Source organism: Sander lucioperca, chromosome 7, assembly GCF_008315115.2.
Source record: "Sander lucioperca isolate FBNREF2018 chromosome 7, SLUC_FBN_1.2, whole genome shotgun sequence".
In the NCBI taxonomy this organism is placed as follows: Eukaryota; Metazoa; Chordata; class Actinopteri; order Perciformes; family Percidae; genus Sander; species Sander lucioperca.
This window is the reverse complement of record NC_050179.1, coordinates 16,380,466-16,398,249: the sequence shown is the minus strand read 5'-3', so window position 1 is coordinate 16,398,249 and position 17,784 is coordinate 16,380,466. Positions and strand designations below refer to the sequence as shown.

The window sequence follows — 17,784 nt, the reverse complement described above, 5'->3', positions numbered from 1 at the left end:
GTGCCGTCATATTCTAGTGCACTGATTAAAACAATGTGGCAATGGGAATGATCAATAAACATTTTTTATTTAAAAGGTTTTATGTACAACATCATGGTACACCGCAGAATAGTTTTGTCACACATACACAAATAGAAAAAAAAGGGTTTATCAATCATCATCCCCATATGCTGCGAAGTGCAAGAGCCAATAGTCAATAAACTGAATTTATCACATAATTTGCGCTCCCTTTCTGTTGTATTGCTGACAAAAAAGTCTGGCACACTGACCATGACTTCCTGTCATAGTTTCCTGTTCATGGAGGGAGTATTTCCCTATGAAACCTAAATAAATAAATTCAATCAATGCATACTAAGTATTGTACATTCAATTGTAACAATTGCAAGTTTCCTTCCTCAACATGTGTTTAAATCTAACAACAGCTGAGAAATATAAGGGTATGGTTTCAACTGTGTTGTACTGCTTCCAGTCAGTGCTGTTGGGTTTAAAGTGTCTGGAAACTAAACCTAATTTACTATTGTGTTGGTGAAGGCACTTAGAAGAATCAGACGAAAGCACATTGTGATTCTCCTCTAAAACAAAGGCCTGTCAGACATTAACAGGACTTCACATTTGTCAAATGCACTTATAATAAGTGTTTATGTATTATGTCTTGTATGATACAGTCTGTAGTGTTGAATACTGTTTTTCTTTGGAACATTTGTGAGTTTTTGTCACTAGTCATTGTGAGTGTAATTTGTTCAATGCAACAGTCAGTATGACAACATTACCTTTATGTACCAACAAAAGGATGTTTGAGTAAGAACTGTTTAGCTCTCCATTTCAGTATGATGGCTGGTTTGCAGATATTTGCCTAATCTTTATTACAGTGTTACTCTGTTAATAGTGCCTAGAGATGATACTGAGTGTACTTGTAAGACGGTAATTACAGGAGGAGCAGTGTTGTTCACTCTTGTATCAAACAGACTTTGCCCTCAGCTCTCTTTTCGTGAAATACTTCACGTTAAGTTATAGTGAGGTGACATTTGTTTTACTGCCAAAACGTGTCATAACAATTCACACAAAAAACTGAATTGTAGTAAATGAGGGCATTATTTGGCACTGAGTCATTGTGGGGATATGACTTTCTCTAAAAGCAAACACTTTCCAGGAAACCACCCAAACACTTGTGTGCACTGCTAGTAAAATATTCTGAATTGAAGACTAAACAGAACCTTTACATTGCATAAGCAGCACACTGGGAAAATCCATTTAAAGCTGAACACTTTAAAAGGGACACATTTGCTCTATCACCTGGTAATGGTTGTTAAAAAATATACATATAAAAACTTAAATATACTTGGAAAACATTTTGGCACTCCCTCAAAATGGGTTTCACATCAACTTAAAGGAAGTCCATGCTGTACATATTAAGAGGCTGCGTTAGTAATGCAAAAGTCTTTCTTTTATCCCGGTGTCGAGCTGCTTGTCCTATCTGTTGGCTACATCTGAGCCCTGTGTGGAGCAAAAAACATAGTGAGGCGTGTTGTTGTGCATCACTTGGGAGCTCGGGGCGTTGCTGTGAGTTGGGCTACACACAGGATTGCAGGTGGGGTTACAGGTGTTTGTGAGCCTGCATAGGTACTCTGCGTGAACAGGCTTGTGGCTCTGCAGCACCCTGATGGCTTCGTCAACTTTGAACCACTTCCTCTTCCTTCCTGTGAAAACATTCAAGAGAGGACAAGGACTGATCAACAGGTAGAGGTTTGGTGTTGTGCTCAATGACACTTGGGTTATACTGAATGTTGGCCATCATTGGGATTGAACATGAGACCTTGTGGTTTGGAGTCTGCCAGAATGTCGGCTTCGGAAAAAAATTGTTGGATACAGCCTTCCCTATTCCATATTTCGACGATCGAACAAGCATTGTTTTAAGCATATTGACCCTTTAAACGAGACAATGAATAAATAATAGATGATAATATATGGATAACTATAATCTGTACTGCCCCTCATTCATTTTTTTTGCCCTCAACTTGTAGAATACGTTAGTACTATGATAGATAACCAAGATGAAACTGCCACTGCTCTGCAGCCCATGACAACTTCTGCAGTGTTACTGTGTGTCTGACTGAGCAGTGAGTACAATTGCTCAACAAGCAAAATAACCCTAAATTGCTAAACCACAATGTTATACAACAAGCTCAAGGATAAACTGTTCAGCACATGTTGCAGTACTAAAGTCAGAGTGGAAATGGACATTCCTGACCTGCTTCAGTTAGTGTTTATAAAGCCCTGTCGCCAAACCTTCCTAAAAAAGCACCTTCCATAAAAACGATGTGTGTGTCCAATAAAGCGTCAGCTGGGAGTTATTAATAGTTTACTTCAAACCCATCATCTACTCCCATTCAATTCAAAACAGCAGGGACAGCAAAAGGACTTTGCCGTGGCCTGTGATTATCGGAGGGCCGTGTGGGAGGGGAGGGGTTCGCCTACTTTACTGTATGTTGACACCCTGAAGTACACCACCGCTGGCCTTTCAGCAGAGGGGGAAAGTAAACTACACCAGCTCAGTCCCTGTGCCCACGCAGGGCAAGAGAGGACAAGTAAGGAGGGGGCTGTGGTGAGTGTTAATAACTGGAAAACAACTGGGCACAGTAAACATTCCTCCCCCTTGTGAACAGGCTGAACTCTATTTCTGTGGGTAAAGGGAGTCAATTATTACTATTTTCCAGCCGAGTTAGGGATAGTGAACGAGTTACTAAGTCCCAAGAGATGCCTAAGATTTGAAATGCCAAAGCCATTCAAAATCATTTGTGATCACATGCTTATACATGAGCCACATTACGAAAAGAGATAAGGGGGGGTGAGGATATTAGTTTTAGGGCTGAAACTAATGATTATTTTCTTTATTGATTAGGTTTGATCTATAAAATGTCTGAAATGCATTACAAAGAACCAGTGAGTGTTTTGTCTTAAAAATGACAAGCAATTAATGGTTTATCAAATTGTTGCAGATTCATCTTCTGTCGATGACTAATCACAGCTCTAATAAATTACCTCCAATACGACAACTCCTGATGTTTGAGAGAAATGGGACAAAATATCAAAGCTGTGGAGCATACTAGCAGTGGTAGTTCATTTAGGAGGACAAATTGTTGCTACGTGTTTTTTCGGTCAGTATTTTAGGACTGTAAACAATGTAGATCGGGTGGTTTGACTTTATTGATAAGTATTAGTCCTAGTTCCTCAGTTTACAAAGGGATGACTGGAGGGACGCCCCAACAGTCTTTCGCAACCGTCACCTCTAACGTCAAAGAGACAATAAAATCAATTGAACTGATTGAGAGTCAGAATAACTTCTTTATGCCATTATGATTGTGCACAGAAATAGTATGGCCTGTGTATTGATATGATTTACGCATAGATGTTTTAATTTGCCCGAAAATCTAAATATATGGGTTTGATAACCTCAATCAAATTAATTTAGTGTCAATAAACTGGAACAGTGGCCGGGTTGGCTCAGTGGGTAGAGCAGGCGCACATATAATTAGAGGTTTATGCCTCAGCGCAGTGGTCCATGGTTCGAATCCAACCTGTGACGATTTCCTGCATGTCTTCCCCCTCTCTCGCCCCTTTCTCACCTAGCTGTCCTGTCGAATAAAGGCGGAAAAAGCCCAAAAAATAATCTTAAAAAAAACCTGGAACAAAACTAATTTGTTGCAAAATGCTTTTTTCTGTGTGTGGGTAAATAACCGCAGCATAATTTATACAAACAATCAGTTATACGATGACAAAATGAGACTTAAATGTAGAGGCATACCAATGTTAACAGAATCCTCCCAGTCTTCCAGTGTCTCCGTCACTATGAGGGTGTAGACGTACGTCCTGTGCTTTCTGTCTTTATTTTGCTGGAAAGGTTTAAATAAAAACACTACTTTATATCACTGCAATAAACTGTGTCAATGCAATGCAAGCAACACTTTCACATACAATGAAAGACACTATGTAAACACAGTACTGTTTCTTCATAGATGCAACATGAACAAAAACACTTAATCTGTCTAACTTGTACTGAGGACTTGTACTAGCAAAGCAGGATGCTTGCCTACATATTTTTTTTTTTATTTAACATTTATTTATTCAGGGAAGGTTCACTGAGAGGCAACCTCTCTTTTGCAGGAACGCCCTTGATCACATTCACAAAGTTGCACACATTCATACCTGGAAGCTGCCCAGTACGACCACAGTTTGATCAGCTGGCCACTGAGCAGCTCCACTGGAGCGGTTGGGGTTAAGGGCCTTGCTCAAGGGCACCTCAGTGGTGGTAATGAGGGTAATGATTGAACCGACGACCTCCCGGTCACAAGTTTGCTTCTTAACCTTTAGGCCACCACTGCCCCCTATATGTATCGCAGGCATGATAGGAGGGTAACCAGCTGAGTTGATGCAGGATTTTAATCAGTATTATATCATGTATTATAAGCCCCATGAGGATTTTGAAGAAATTAGTTTGACACTTACTTCAAAAATCCCGAGTAGTCTGCCAAGCTTTCCCTTCACACCAGCCTGAACACACATGAAGAAAACTAATCAAGTGTCATCCAATACATTTACATCTTAGTGACAACACAGTGTTGTATTTCGCCGGTACTGAACATTACATGTAACCCATTAAGTAGATTTGTTCACTGATGTTCACAGGGACTGGTAAATTCGTACCAACAAAGCTGTCACTGTGCGATATTTTCACACAGCTGCTACGCCGTGAGAACATGTGACCTGGTATTAGGAACAGCTTGTCTCTGTTTAGATATGTATGCACATTCTTAGTTGAACATTTGTCTCATTTAGGACATGGAACCCTGTGGCGCGAGTGGGTACCATCCCAGCATCGCCACGTGCGTGTGAGGCAGCATAGCAGAGGTGACCAGGTAGACCTAAACTTAGTCTGAGTGACAGGATGACGAGACAGCGGGGCTTAACACACGCACGGTGCACGAGTCAAGATCTGGTTCTGCTTATGCACAGCTTGTGACCAATATACTTTTTTTTAAAGACCACGGCCGCTGAATTGAGCGGTGAAAAGGTCAACAGCTCACATGTATCCTAGAGCAGTGGGTTCCAACCTGGGGATCAGGAAACCCACGAGAATTTCCAAAGTCAATGGAGATGATTAGTGGGGTATAAAATAAGACAATCAGCTTTAGAAAATTAAGTTTCATTATCCTATTGGATACTAAACTGATCACATACTGGTTTGACCTCTTCAGGGTGCTAAAAATATTCAAAGTCACTCTTTATTTTAACTAGTCACAAACTTATAGACAAACTATACCCTGAGATCACAGGTCACAAGAAGAGAGTGCTTTGATCCCATCCTTCTTTACAAGCAGAAAAGGAACCACCATACTAGTTTTTGACAGTGAAGCTTATGAGCTTGTGGAGCATGTTCCAAGTCAGCAGATATCGGTGGCATTAATAATCAACTTTTTGTTACAAATAAAATAAATAAGAATCTCCCTGTTGCTAGCTGAAAGGCCCACGGAGGCACTCCAGGAGCTCATGGCTTGGTTTGGCCCTTGCTGTGTGGCATATTTCAGACTTTGCCTATCATGTTAGATCAGTTAGGATGTCTGGAACACCACAACAGACAGAGACAATTGCTGTGTCCCAATTCCATACTTCATACTGATTGTATACAGTATGTACTATTATACTTGTCTTTATAGTGTATTATATTGTTTTCGCAGTAAATATTCAAGACATCCACATACTTCAAACTTTACAAAATAAAGCAAAATTTCTTTCTTAAGATTGATGTTTTCCAAGATCTTTCTGAGGCAGTTTAACCACAATCTGCAATTTATTTTAATGTTGTGCAGCTGCAAGCAGCTCCTCCAATTTCCTTTGTGCATAGCTTTGTGGTAAAATGGTCTACATCAACACACTTAAAAATCAAGTGTTTTTCAGTACATTATGCATGCTGTTCATTTTTTAGCATAATGTCACTTTTCCGCTTTTCCAGTTTAAACGCATTACATACTCCTGCTTAGAACTGGTATGTAGTGTAGAACTGGGACACAGATATGGTCTATAGTGAGGGATAACAAATCACGAAAGATTCATCACGGTTGTATTTGCAGTATTATTTGCAAGCACTTTTGTCAAAATGTCATCTGTGATTGTCTTAGTGATTTTACAAAAACATATATCACAATTAAATTTGAAAATCGCCTGATAGGAAAGAAAAATCTTAGATCTGCACAAATGAAAACTACCATATTGACATTGATCTTGACAGCAGGGTATTAAAGCAACACTATGTAACTTTTCCCGCTTCGGTCCCCCTACAGGTTGTCTCATTGGAACTACAGCTGCAGCTAAAAGTTACATAGTGTTGCTTTAAACATGACGTTTTGAATTGTTAGCTTGCCACTGTAGTTGGTGTGCAGCTCATCTATATTCAGGTACATGTCTGGCCTGGGAGGCACAGGATGTGGGTAACTGGAAACCCTCCCTAAATGTCACTGTCATACTTCAAAACTGTCAGCACACTACTATCCAAGGCAGAGGCTCACAGCTCACTCCACTCCAACTACCAGCAACCCCCTTTACTTAACCACAGAACAATCAACTGGCAATTTATGTAGCATTGCCAAATATTTCCATCTCTCATCTGGATCTGGCTTATAGAACACTGGGAGCCTCTCATACGGCGACCAGTGACAGCAATACATTTCAAGAATTGTTGCTATATTCACTTGTTATGCTATGTTTATGATAATGATCATTTGTCTGTGCCACTGGTCTGTCAAAATCAATCAAATATAATCATAAATCGTCTTCTTTTTTAAGAAATACAATACTGACCCGTCAATTATGTATTTTTTGCTCATGTTATGTCAGGTTTTAGGGTCATACCAGGTTTTAGTTGGATTATTAACCACATTGACAGCCACTGAGTCCGGGTTTTAATAATGTTTCTTACTAATGCATTCACATGCTTGTGCAAATTTCCAACATCTGAATCTTGGGGAGTTGGCTTCCCCACCAAAGACCTTTTGAACACATGAAATGCCCTAGTTCACAATATCCTTATTTGCTTACTGTTTATCTTCTACTTTCATTTACATAGCTTGTAAAAGCAATGCTGTTGATCATCTGACTCTCATTACTCACATGTTGGAAATTCCCACAACCAGTTGAGCTCACCAACAACAAAGTCCTACTTTCACCTGCATTATCATGCAGCAGCATTATCACTTTGACTCCCTTAAAAATAAACAAAGCTATGATAAATTGGCAATCTCAAGCAAGTTCCAAGTCAAGTTGATTTTCAAATTTCACATTATTTTCATTTTCACACTAGCACAAATGGAAGCAGTGGCTCCCTGGGTGGGATAGACTCATCTAAATACATATGTATCGTATGCTTTGGGAAATGGCCTGCAGCATCAAGTGTATGCAATCTGTAGGTAAACATGCAAAAACACTATGGACATTTAATGGTTTTACTGGCTGCTTTGAAGTAGTGTCAATCCCAAAATGTAGAAGAACAGTTGCATGATGTTTTCTTCAGTTTTTTCAGTGAGTGAGCTCACCTCTTCGTACACCTCCCTGACGGCAGCCCCACAGGGCTCCTCCTCAGGTTCCATTCCTCCTCCTGGCACGATCCATTGGTCTGGATGACGACTGCTGCTCACCAGTAGCACCTGCCAAGGAGAAAGGCCTTCGTCAGGACTCTGCCACTGAGTCCGGGGTGCCAAAAACACGCCAATGGCATGCCCAAGTTTAGAGTCCGTCACCACTATAGGTGTCTGGTGGCGGCTGAGTGTGGTGCTAGTCATTCAGCAGGATGTGTATCGAACATCTCGCATGCCATGCCAGTGATTCACTTCATTTACTTAATGCAATACGAGCATAGTGTGGATTGGGCTGCTGAGCATGTCACCCCACATAATTAAATTGAGTGAATGAGAGTAAACTGTTGCATGATGTTCCTGCATTAAAAGCACAAACACATACACATGAGAACAGCCCCCTTTAGACAGAATATTACTGTGGGTAAGCTACATTTTATTTGATAATATTTCCCCAACACTAAAGCCTAACTCACTTTTCCTGCCTGAGAGTTTTACAGTCTGAAATGTGACCATAGCGGGACACAATACAAACAACACCTGTAAGGAATACCTGTTATTTTATTGTTAAATATTTCCATGAACAACAACTTCAACATTAAATACAGTTGAAACAGACTGATCTCTCTAACCCTAAGTGGCGTATGTATGACACGCGTGTTATCAAGACACATAATCGCTTTGTAGCATGTGTATTAACGCAGTTTGGCCTCCATTGACTTACATTACCTTGTGATTGCGTGTCAATTTATGCCGTAGCGAGTAGTATGAAAGCCCGAAAATCCGCGTAGGGAGGTTGGTTGGGGTGGTGGATGGGTCAAACACAGGACTTTCACCCAGGAGACCGGGGATCGTGTCCCACGTGTCACGTTTCCTAAACCCAACTGTCGCTTTCTTCTTTTCCTAAACCCAACCCCGTTCTTCTTTTCCTAAACCCAACCCCGTTCTTCTTTTCCTAAACCCAACCCCATTCTTCTTTTCCTAAACCTAACTGTGCCGTTGTTGTCCCGCGTCCCGTTATTGTTTTCCTAAATCCAACCGTCCCGTTGTTCTTTTCCTAAGCCCAACCAGTCCACTGTACACGCGGATAGCTCCAAATGCAAAGTTCCGTTCTGCCATAAACATACACGCGGATAGCTCCAAATGTATACAGATAACACGCCACTTGGCTTAAGAAAGTGGCGTATATGTTTACGCGAAGTCATGATATTACGTTGGTTGAAAATAAAATAAAAATCCTCTATGAAACTTTCCAACAAGTAACACTACAGTGGCCCATTTCAGCTGTCATTTGTTTAAAAAATAATAAACAACAATTTTTTTTTTAAGTTTTTAAAACCAGACAAAAATAAAACATTAAAAGCTTGAAGAGCTATTAAATATGAAAAAGAAAGATGACAAATCAGCATTCTAATCAGAAATAATCAAACTAAAGCCCCACAATAAATGTTTAACTGACCTCAAACACATGCTGTATGGTCCTATGGTCCGCACGGTGTCCCTCTAGAGATACAGTCACTTGACCTTAAACCCTATCTGGCACCACACCAACCCACATTATGTTCCCGTGTGAATACTTTCTGAATCCTCTCGGCCATGTGTCTACATTCTCCAGCACTGGATAACCCAGTAGTGGCTCTCTTGACAGCAAAGATTGATTAAAAACTAGCACCAAATCAGCACACGGTATGTTAAACACTATAGGTGACCACAACTTTCAATTGTCCCAGCAGAGGTTTCCCTACATTAAGATGTGTCTGCATTCCTCCTGAGACCTGATAGTGGAAGCATGGCAGATTTGTGAAGAGCACTAATGATAACAACTTCACTGCCGTCTCTGTTGCTATAGGTGGTCTCTATTGCACAGAAATGACAGTGATGAGTGAAACTTCATGCTGTGTGACTTGGCTTGGCTGTAATTCAATTCTGTAACAAAAAGGTCAGGAGAAAGATAAAACCAACAAACTGTCTCACTGTTAGATTCCTCAGTCAGCAACCTCATGAAAATGCACACTATGGAACTACAACTAAAAACTCACAAAGAGCTCCTGTTTAATGGTCTACATGCTTTGGACGATTGACATAAATGCATGTGGGTGTCTCTCTCTGGAGACCGCGTGGACAGAGTTGCCTGTGTTAAGAGAGTCACGCGACTTATTCTTAACACAGGCAACTCTGTCAATACTTGTTACCAAGTTAAGAGGGACAAGTGACTTTGCCGTCATGTAATCTGCCACAGCTACTTACTCACTCTAAAACCTGCGGAGTTAGATCTTTAACTCACTGGTTCACTACCCTACTATTTATAGAGCAAAATATGGACACCAAAGGATGAAACAGAATGATGCATCCCTTGAGGCAATCCTGCCAATCCACCTTACTAATTTGATGTCTTAGGGACTGTTCGTTATTTAATTAAGGGGCCACCGGAGGAGTTTTGTGGCCTCTAACCTAAAAAGACGTCACCCTCCCCTCGTCAGTAATAATTTTCCTATGACCCTCCAAAATGATTTGAAAAAAAGGAATGACCCTCCCCTTGCGTGCAAGTTTGCACTTAGCAAAGAAGTACAGATACCATTTGATTTTTACAACCATGACATACATGACTTAACCTCTGCATTCTCATCTTACACATCCCACTCCTCTGTTATGGTGTGGTGGCCATTTCAGTAGATTTACTCATTAACATTGTTGTGGAAACACAATAAACACTGGAAACTAAATGCACACTTCATGCATTACTGCATTACTTCAAATACTAAGTTACTCCTCTAATAAACTAATATTCACATGAAATAAAACAATAAAACATTGACACCATTCAGCAAAGGACATTGGGAAATAACCAATTCAACACTGGTTGCTATGGACTTGTCACTAGGCTTCGTCATTGTATATTTTAGAACATAGGTAAAGCTGCCGAAGCACATTATATTCCCAAACATATATGTTTATTTTTAAAGCTGTAACAATTTAACAATTCACCCTTATGAAATCCAATCGCGGCACGGCTGTTTTGGAACGCAATAGACAGACGGTGGCGGAATGCCCCGACACTTAAATTCAACTAAAATGTAACGGTGAACAATCAGTGTTGGACCTACAGTCTGTTGAGATGCTTCTCCAAACTCACCATAAAACGTTAAGACACGTCGAGAAAAAAAGATCCCTATTTTGCTGTAATCCAATGACATGAAGAAAAAAAAAGTAATCCACAGCGATCAGTAGATCCACAAAAAAGTAAATGACACGGTGTATCCAGCAAGGCGTCACATTCACCAGCCAGCTCCAAACAGGTGAACGAGGCCTCTCCACTTCACCGTTTAAACAAAGTGGAATAAACGTATAAAAGTCCAAATCTACACAAAACCCGCAATCAATTAGTAAGCTGACATCACATTTATATACATTGCATTTAGGAAACCTTTATTGCAAGGTTGGCACAGCAAGATGTCCAGACATCCAGTAACTTTCGGTTTTTGCGTCCTGCTGCTCCCATCGTCAGCCAGGTAATATTTTTTTTACTAAAGCAGTATATGAAATCTGATGTATTACCTACCACCATTTCGTTGTTTTGTGTTATTCAAGATATTTATAAAATATCTGGTCATGCCAGATGTAATTATTCCACTCATTTTTTAAACAATGCAATTACCTGTTTGAGCCACCAGGGGGGCAGTGCTCCTCCTGCCCCCCCAGCAAACTCCGCGTATGGGGTCAGACCATCTGCTAGGGGGCAGAGACTGAGAGCTACATGGATAAATATGCACCAAACAAGCCACTTTGAAATTTTGCTCTTTTCAGGAATAAAAAAGTTGGGTGACCCCCCCACCCAGACTAAAAAATGTTGGATGACCCTCCCCTTAGCATAAAATAAAAAGACATGACCCTCCCCTATTTTCCTCCGGTGGTCCATTCCATAAATACCGAACGGTCCCTTACTTGAATCAGTAATGAAGCAGAACTTTACATAATACATTTCTTTCAGCTAATCTAGAAGACAGTGCCAATAAAAGTCATTCACCCCACCCCAGTTTTTGTGTTTTATTGTCCCACAACATTGAGTCAAAGTAGATTTCAAGTGCTCATATTATGCTCATTTTCAGGTTCATAATTGTATCTAGAGGTTATATCAGAATAGGTTTACATGGTTTAATTTAAAAAAAAAACATTTTTGTTGTACTGCACATTGCTGCAGCTCCTCTTTTCACCCAGTGTGTTGAGATCTCTGTTTTAGCTACCGAATGAGGCAAAATCACTTCTGTTCCATCTTTGTTGGGAGTCGCACATGCGCAATAGAGAGGTGATACCGGGCCGGGTTCGGACAGATACTTAGAAATGATGTTCGGGTTCGGGTCGGGCTCAGTCACATCAGCGCGATAAGGCATTTGTTGTAAAATTGTGCTGCGGCTCCTTTAAGAGAGCTCAGTGCGTGCGAGTATGTGTGTGTGTGTGTGTGTGTGTGTGTGTGTGTGTGTGTGTGGAAAGTGGGCAGAAGAGAGATTGAGAAAGAGGAAGCAGACGTGTTGTACGCAACCGGAGCAGAGTTGGTGGAATAAGTTTAAGTTTTGTACACAGTGTGTGCGGTGTCCAAAATAATAAACCCCAGACTGAAAGCCAAGTTCATTCATTTGCTCACCAGAAACGTGATTTTAACCCCGACATGATTGATTTTATAACGTCGGCCCTGGAGGTAACGAGTCTCCCCTGGTTTTCTGACCACGGTCAGAAAAGAAGCAATCAGGAAAGGTTAACACATTGAACATTTTAAATTAAACAGCTTATTAACGTGTGCTTGTTTCCCCGTGTGCGCTGATGCGCTCATCTGTTTCCGAATGCCTTCCTACAGTTGCTTAATAAAAGTGGGCTTTCCACACAAACAAGCGTATATGTGTCATTGGTATGAGAAAATAAGCCATGTGTCGGGCTTGGGTCGGGCTCGGACATAAATTTCTTAATGCCTGTCGGGCTCGGGTCGGGTTCGGTTACTGCTCTGTCGGACGCGGGCCGGGCTCGGACAAAAAAATGCGGCCCGATCACCACTCAAATGAGCAGTAGCTAGGTAAGGACTACTAGCCAGTCAGAAGCAGAGTATGAGGGCGTGCCACGCCAGCAGCTAGGCGAGCATTATAACGTGTGTTACAAACTGACGCACGTTCGTCCCAGAAGTAAAGGCTGGACTACAATAGACCTGTTTGGAGCAGTTTGTGAACAGTGTTTTCTGTTGGAGATTTGGGGTGGACTTTGGGCTTTTTTACTTTGTAAACATATAACATGCACAAAAAAGATATATGACACAATAAAGGAAAGGGAAAAAGCCAAAAAGCATAATATGAGCACTTTAAGTTGGCTCATTTGACACCCTGTAATGTCAAAGTGAAATCAAATTGATCTAAATTAATCATAGATATAGGCACTGTACTAATTTATTTAATGTCCAAAAGGGGTGTTACTAGCGGTCGACTGATATGGATTTTTCAATGGCCGATGCCGATATTTAGAGAGCAGGGCGGCCGATGGCCGATATAAATGCCGATATCGTGTTTTTTGTTCATCTGATAAAATACAATTTAATAATAATAATAACAAATGAGAAAATTGCTGAACTTCAAATAAACATTTATTTAACACCATTATTGTCTGCATTGTCTCCGTTTTTAGTTGTAGCCTGAAACTCGCAGCATAGTTTTGAAAACGCAAAGGAAAAATGTTCAGAACTTGTCAAATCAATGTCAAAACTTCCTGTTGTCATGTGGACGCCCCCTAAAGGCTTCACACTTACACTTGCTTACCGTGCCAAAAGCATCCCAAATGACAAATCTGATAAATGTTTTGTTCATTTTCTGTTAATCAGCCTCATGAGCCCAGGCATCGGCCGATGCCTATTATTTTAAAAAGGCAATAATCAGCCCGATTAATCGGTCTTTCACTTTGTGTTAAACTGTATGTGGCATTCATGTGGTGTGAAGAGTTTGCTGCTGATGACTGATGATGTGATGGTAAATAATAGCGGCAGGGGATGAGAGCAGAGTCTCATTTGAGTCTCTGCGCCAAATCCACACAACACACACATGCATGCCCAATTTTACACAAACGCCACGTGAAGCACGTAGGCACTTCCACGTACGCAACTACTCACAAACACACACACACACACACACACACACTCCCAGCCAAAAGGCTTTTCAAAAACCACTGGATCAGCAGTCGCTTTTCTGTATGACAACAAAGAGCTTAGCAAAGGAGGTTAATGACCCCAACAGGCATCACACACCTCAGTGAGAGCTCAGAGTCAGGAGTGCCTTCACCACGCACATCCACATCAGCATCAACATCCGATCATAATACAGCTAAGATACTGTTGACAGATATTATCCTCAGATAAACGTGTAATGCATAAAACATAGTTATTTTACCCACATTTGTGATGTATTTTGATATATCTTGTCAATATTAATGATACACTGATTTCAACCATACTACCAAGCCAAAATCCTAAATTTGATAATCATTTTCTACTAGACTGCATTATATTGTAAGACCCACTGATTAACTGGAGACACGTTTCTTATTTCCAGCATAATTACTAGTAACAATACTTTATATGCCATTTACAGCATGATATATGGTATAAAGATTAGAAACATATGTAACAGTGTTATTTTCCCTTGAACTGAAGATGAATTGAAGGTGCATTATTTTTCTAAGTACAAACAAAATGAAGTTATGCTGTCTAGTATTCTTCCGGCAGACCTTTTCCTGTCCTCCTGGACTCCAGCTGACATGTAGAGGAAGTGACTGTAAACCAGGCATGCAGACTGGATGGATAGTTAACCACATGGAGTGTGACATATGCAATCAAAGCACAGACAGCGAGAATAAAGGACGAGATCAGCATGGCATGTGATGGGAGACCATTTCATCATCCTCCAGTGCAATCAACAATATTCAAAGTGACTTTTAGCATATGTCAGAGTGACTTTTAGTATATGTCAGCACTCGTGCAGGGGGGAGAGAGAGAGAGAGAGAGAGAGAGAGAGAGAGAGAGAGAGAGAGAAGAGACAGAAGAGGAGGGTGGGAGCAGGAAAGCAAAAGGAGGAGCAGGAAAGCAAATCTGTCAGGGGGACAGCAAGTGCCTGCACCTTGTTTCTATAAATCGCAGCTGATAGGTCACTTGGTGTTTAGCACACAGTGTAACACTCAACCAGCCCCTTACGACCCCACTCCCCCTATCAAATGTTGTCCTGAGATGGGCTGCCGTCACCAGGCAGACACGTTGTGATCTAGGACAACCGCTGCCCCCAGTGTATAACTTGAATACTTAATAACATCCATACCAACTCAGTCTTAATTATTACCAACTAAAAAAAAACCGTTGGTAGCATCAAATGAAAATAAAGGTTCTGGAAATGTGCTCACAATCTTTACATGCTTATGTTAGGAGTTTATGGTAGCTGCAGAATGAGTCTAATGGGAGAAATATTCAAACATGGTCATTGAGTTTAGTGTGCATATACTGTAAAATTCCTCATCAGCTATACAACCCTTTAGGTGGCAGGATGCGTTTGATATTAGTATTGGTATTATTATTAACATGGCACATTTGATGTTCAACTATAGCAACCCTCTACTTTAATTTAAGGAAAGCATGTTTGATTGGGTTTGTGCAAACTGAGCAGATGTAGGACAAGTCCTGCTGCCTATGCTAATTTTGCTGTATGATACATAGTTTAATACAGACTAAATAGGAATGGATGAGACAAATGTTGCAGCACTTAATGGACATCATAATACAGTTTAGTGATTGTTCAGTTTCATGGTTGCACATTGGATATTGTAAGAAATGCAGCAGCAACAGAGTGAGTGAGTTGCCTAGTGCCTCAGCAAAGGATTAGTGATCACAATGACATACGTTGATAATTAAATGACCCTGTACATAACCACAGCAGTTAGAAAACAGATGCCACCTATGTGCATACATGTAGGCTTGATACAATGTTTTATAATGGTAGATGGTATTAAAAGGCTGAGGTGCATTACATACTCAGGTGACACTAAAGTTTATACTCGCATGCAATATTAGACCTATGAAATACATCTGCGGTTGAACGAATATAACCAAATAAATTATTGAGGGTGCAGGACTGTAAGTGGCAATACCTCGGCCAGCACAGTTTGCACTGCCAGGACACAATGAGGATGCCTGTCTTTATGAATTATGAGTTATATGGATTTCCTCCTGGACAGGAAATTAAAAGGATGGTCTCCTGCTGAGTGCTGGTTACAGTGAGTGCCAGCTTGTTGTTTGATAGGTCAAGTATTTTGAATTGTAGCCAAGTTATGTCCACCTCTGCCCAACACCTCAATTAAAGACATGGGAAGGAACCTCACACACAATGTTAAACTGAAACTCGGTATGGCATGTCTGTTAGTGTACAGTGTACACAGATAAAGCAGGGTACTGTCTCATAGACAGCCAGCCAGAGTTCAAACTTTAGCCGTCGACGGTCAGCTCTTACCTCGTCCTCCTTCTCGTTTTTAAAACACAAACACGCCGCCCTTCTCTTGAACCCTTCGCCGTCGTACGTCCTGGTCTGGTTGGGCTTAAACTTCATCATTTATGTCTCTAGCTAATCGTCGAGTGCCCGAAAGACAATGTCAGGAATAGCGAAATTCTGGATTCAACCAGACGCTGAGTAAAGTGGCTTCGGCTGTCCCGGGACGGGAGAGTGGAAGAGCAGCAGCGGCGTATATCCCCAAATACTCCCCAACTTTAAACTTCTTCAGATAGTCCCAGTTACAAAGTGTGTACTCGGTTCATACATTCCTGGACAATGTCAGACTGCTTCTGGTCGTATATTGAACCTCCCATGGTGGTTTAGTGCCGCTGTCAACACGCATGATTCAACAAAGTCGCTCCCATCTGTGGTCGGTGAGCTGCTACTACCAGCTGACCTGAGAGCTGCGCAACAAGTTAGCTACCTGTCCTCTCCCACGTTACACTCAGTTTCTTGTTCATCATTAACACGGCGATTAATAAGCCAGACGTGGATCAAGTGTCTTTATACAGCTGCCAGCTTCACGCGGCCGTAGTTTTCATGAAAAACGTCGCGTGCGTGAGTGATGCTTTTCTCAGAATTACGAATGCTGCTTTCAAGTGCCGCTCTTGATATCTTAAATCCCTAAACTGAGATAGCCTACTTTGAAGGTAATTTGAGTGTCTTTACGTAGGCTATGAGATACGAACACATTTGCAGACCATTTAAAACTAACAGTTTGTGATAAGAGCGTTTTATTTCATGAATTATTCTTTCAAATTATTTTTTTTTATCAGTTTTATTATGAGTTTTTAAACATTATTCTCCATCCCATACATTTAACAACAATGTCTTAATTTTCCCCACACTTTTATCTGTTATATAGGCTATAGGTAGGGGATTATTCCTTTCCACATTCCCACATCTACAGAAACAAAATAGGCCTACCCAAAATAAACAAATAGGCCTATATAAAAACATAAATAGCCCAAATAAACCGTGCCTCAACATTTACTGTTTACTTTTATACCAGAAATGACCTGCTGCCTTAACTCATATCTTGGCAGCCAAGGTTCATGCCATGCGCTAAAAAAAATCTTTACCAATCGCATTTGGATTATCATGATTACCAAACTTCCCACAGTAACTGAAGGGGTCCTTCTCTGCAGTTTTAAGATCAAGCATTAACAGACCTATATCCACTAACGCTGAAACGTTTAGTTCAGTGCAGCAGTCTGGTCTGGTGGTGGTAACGCTCACTGGTAGCGGTTATTTACAGCAGAATGCTTCTTGTATGTATTGCTGCTGAGTATACACAGGTATACATGTTAGTTACAAAGCTCGGGGCTTCCCTCTAGTGGATGTGGACTGTCTTTAACCCTTGTGTGGTGTTCATATTTTGTGTTACACAGCCGATGTTCCCGGGTCTGGTGGACCCACCACATTATTAGGCTTTTAAATCAATACAGCCATAAGAATTTATGTAAAAATACTTAACAGATGTTTACTTTAACTCAATTACCAATGATATATATATATATATATATATATATATATATCATTTATGGTTTATATTTGCCATTTACCCCTGTGAGATCACATTTATGATCATTTTCGTTTTTTGT

The 17,784-nt window shown here is 40.7% G+C and overlaps 1 protein-coding gene across 3 annotated transcripts; it reads right to left on the bottom strand.

The window, feature by feature from the left end:
• Positions 1–48: 48 nt before the first annotated feature.
• nudt4a (nudix (nucleoside diphosphate linked moiety X)-type motif 4a) lies at positions 49–16,770 on the bottom strand. 3 transcript variants are annotated; one of them, XM_031317019.2, is made up of 6 exons: positions 16,142–16,770; positions 7,584–7,694; positions 5,082–5,108; positions 4,504–4,548; positions 3,803–3,890; positions 49–1,697 (listed from the first exon to the last, which is right to left on the bottom strand). In XM_031317019.2, the coding sequence occupies exons 1-6, from the start codon at positions 16,238–16,240 to the stop codon at positions 1,471–1,473; spliced, it is 597 nt and encodes a 198-aa protein (XP_031172879.1). In that variant the 5' UTR covers positions 16,241–16,770; the 3' UTR covers positions 49–1,470. The 3 variants fall into 3 exon arrangements, with proteins under 3 accessions (XP_031172879.1, XP_031172888.1, XP_031172896.1); XM_031317028.2 differs by lacking the exon at positions 5,082–5,108 and having other exon boundaries at positions 16,142–16,763; XM_031317036.2 differs by lacking the exons at positions 5,082–5,108; positions 7,584–7,694 and having other exon boundaries at positions 16,142–16,769.
• Between the last annotated feature and the right edge of the window lie 1,014 nt (positions 16,771–17,784).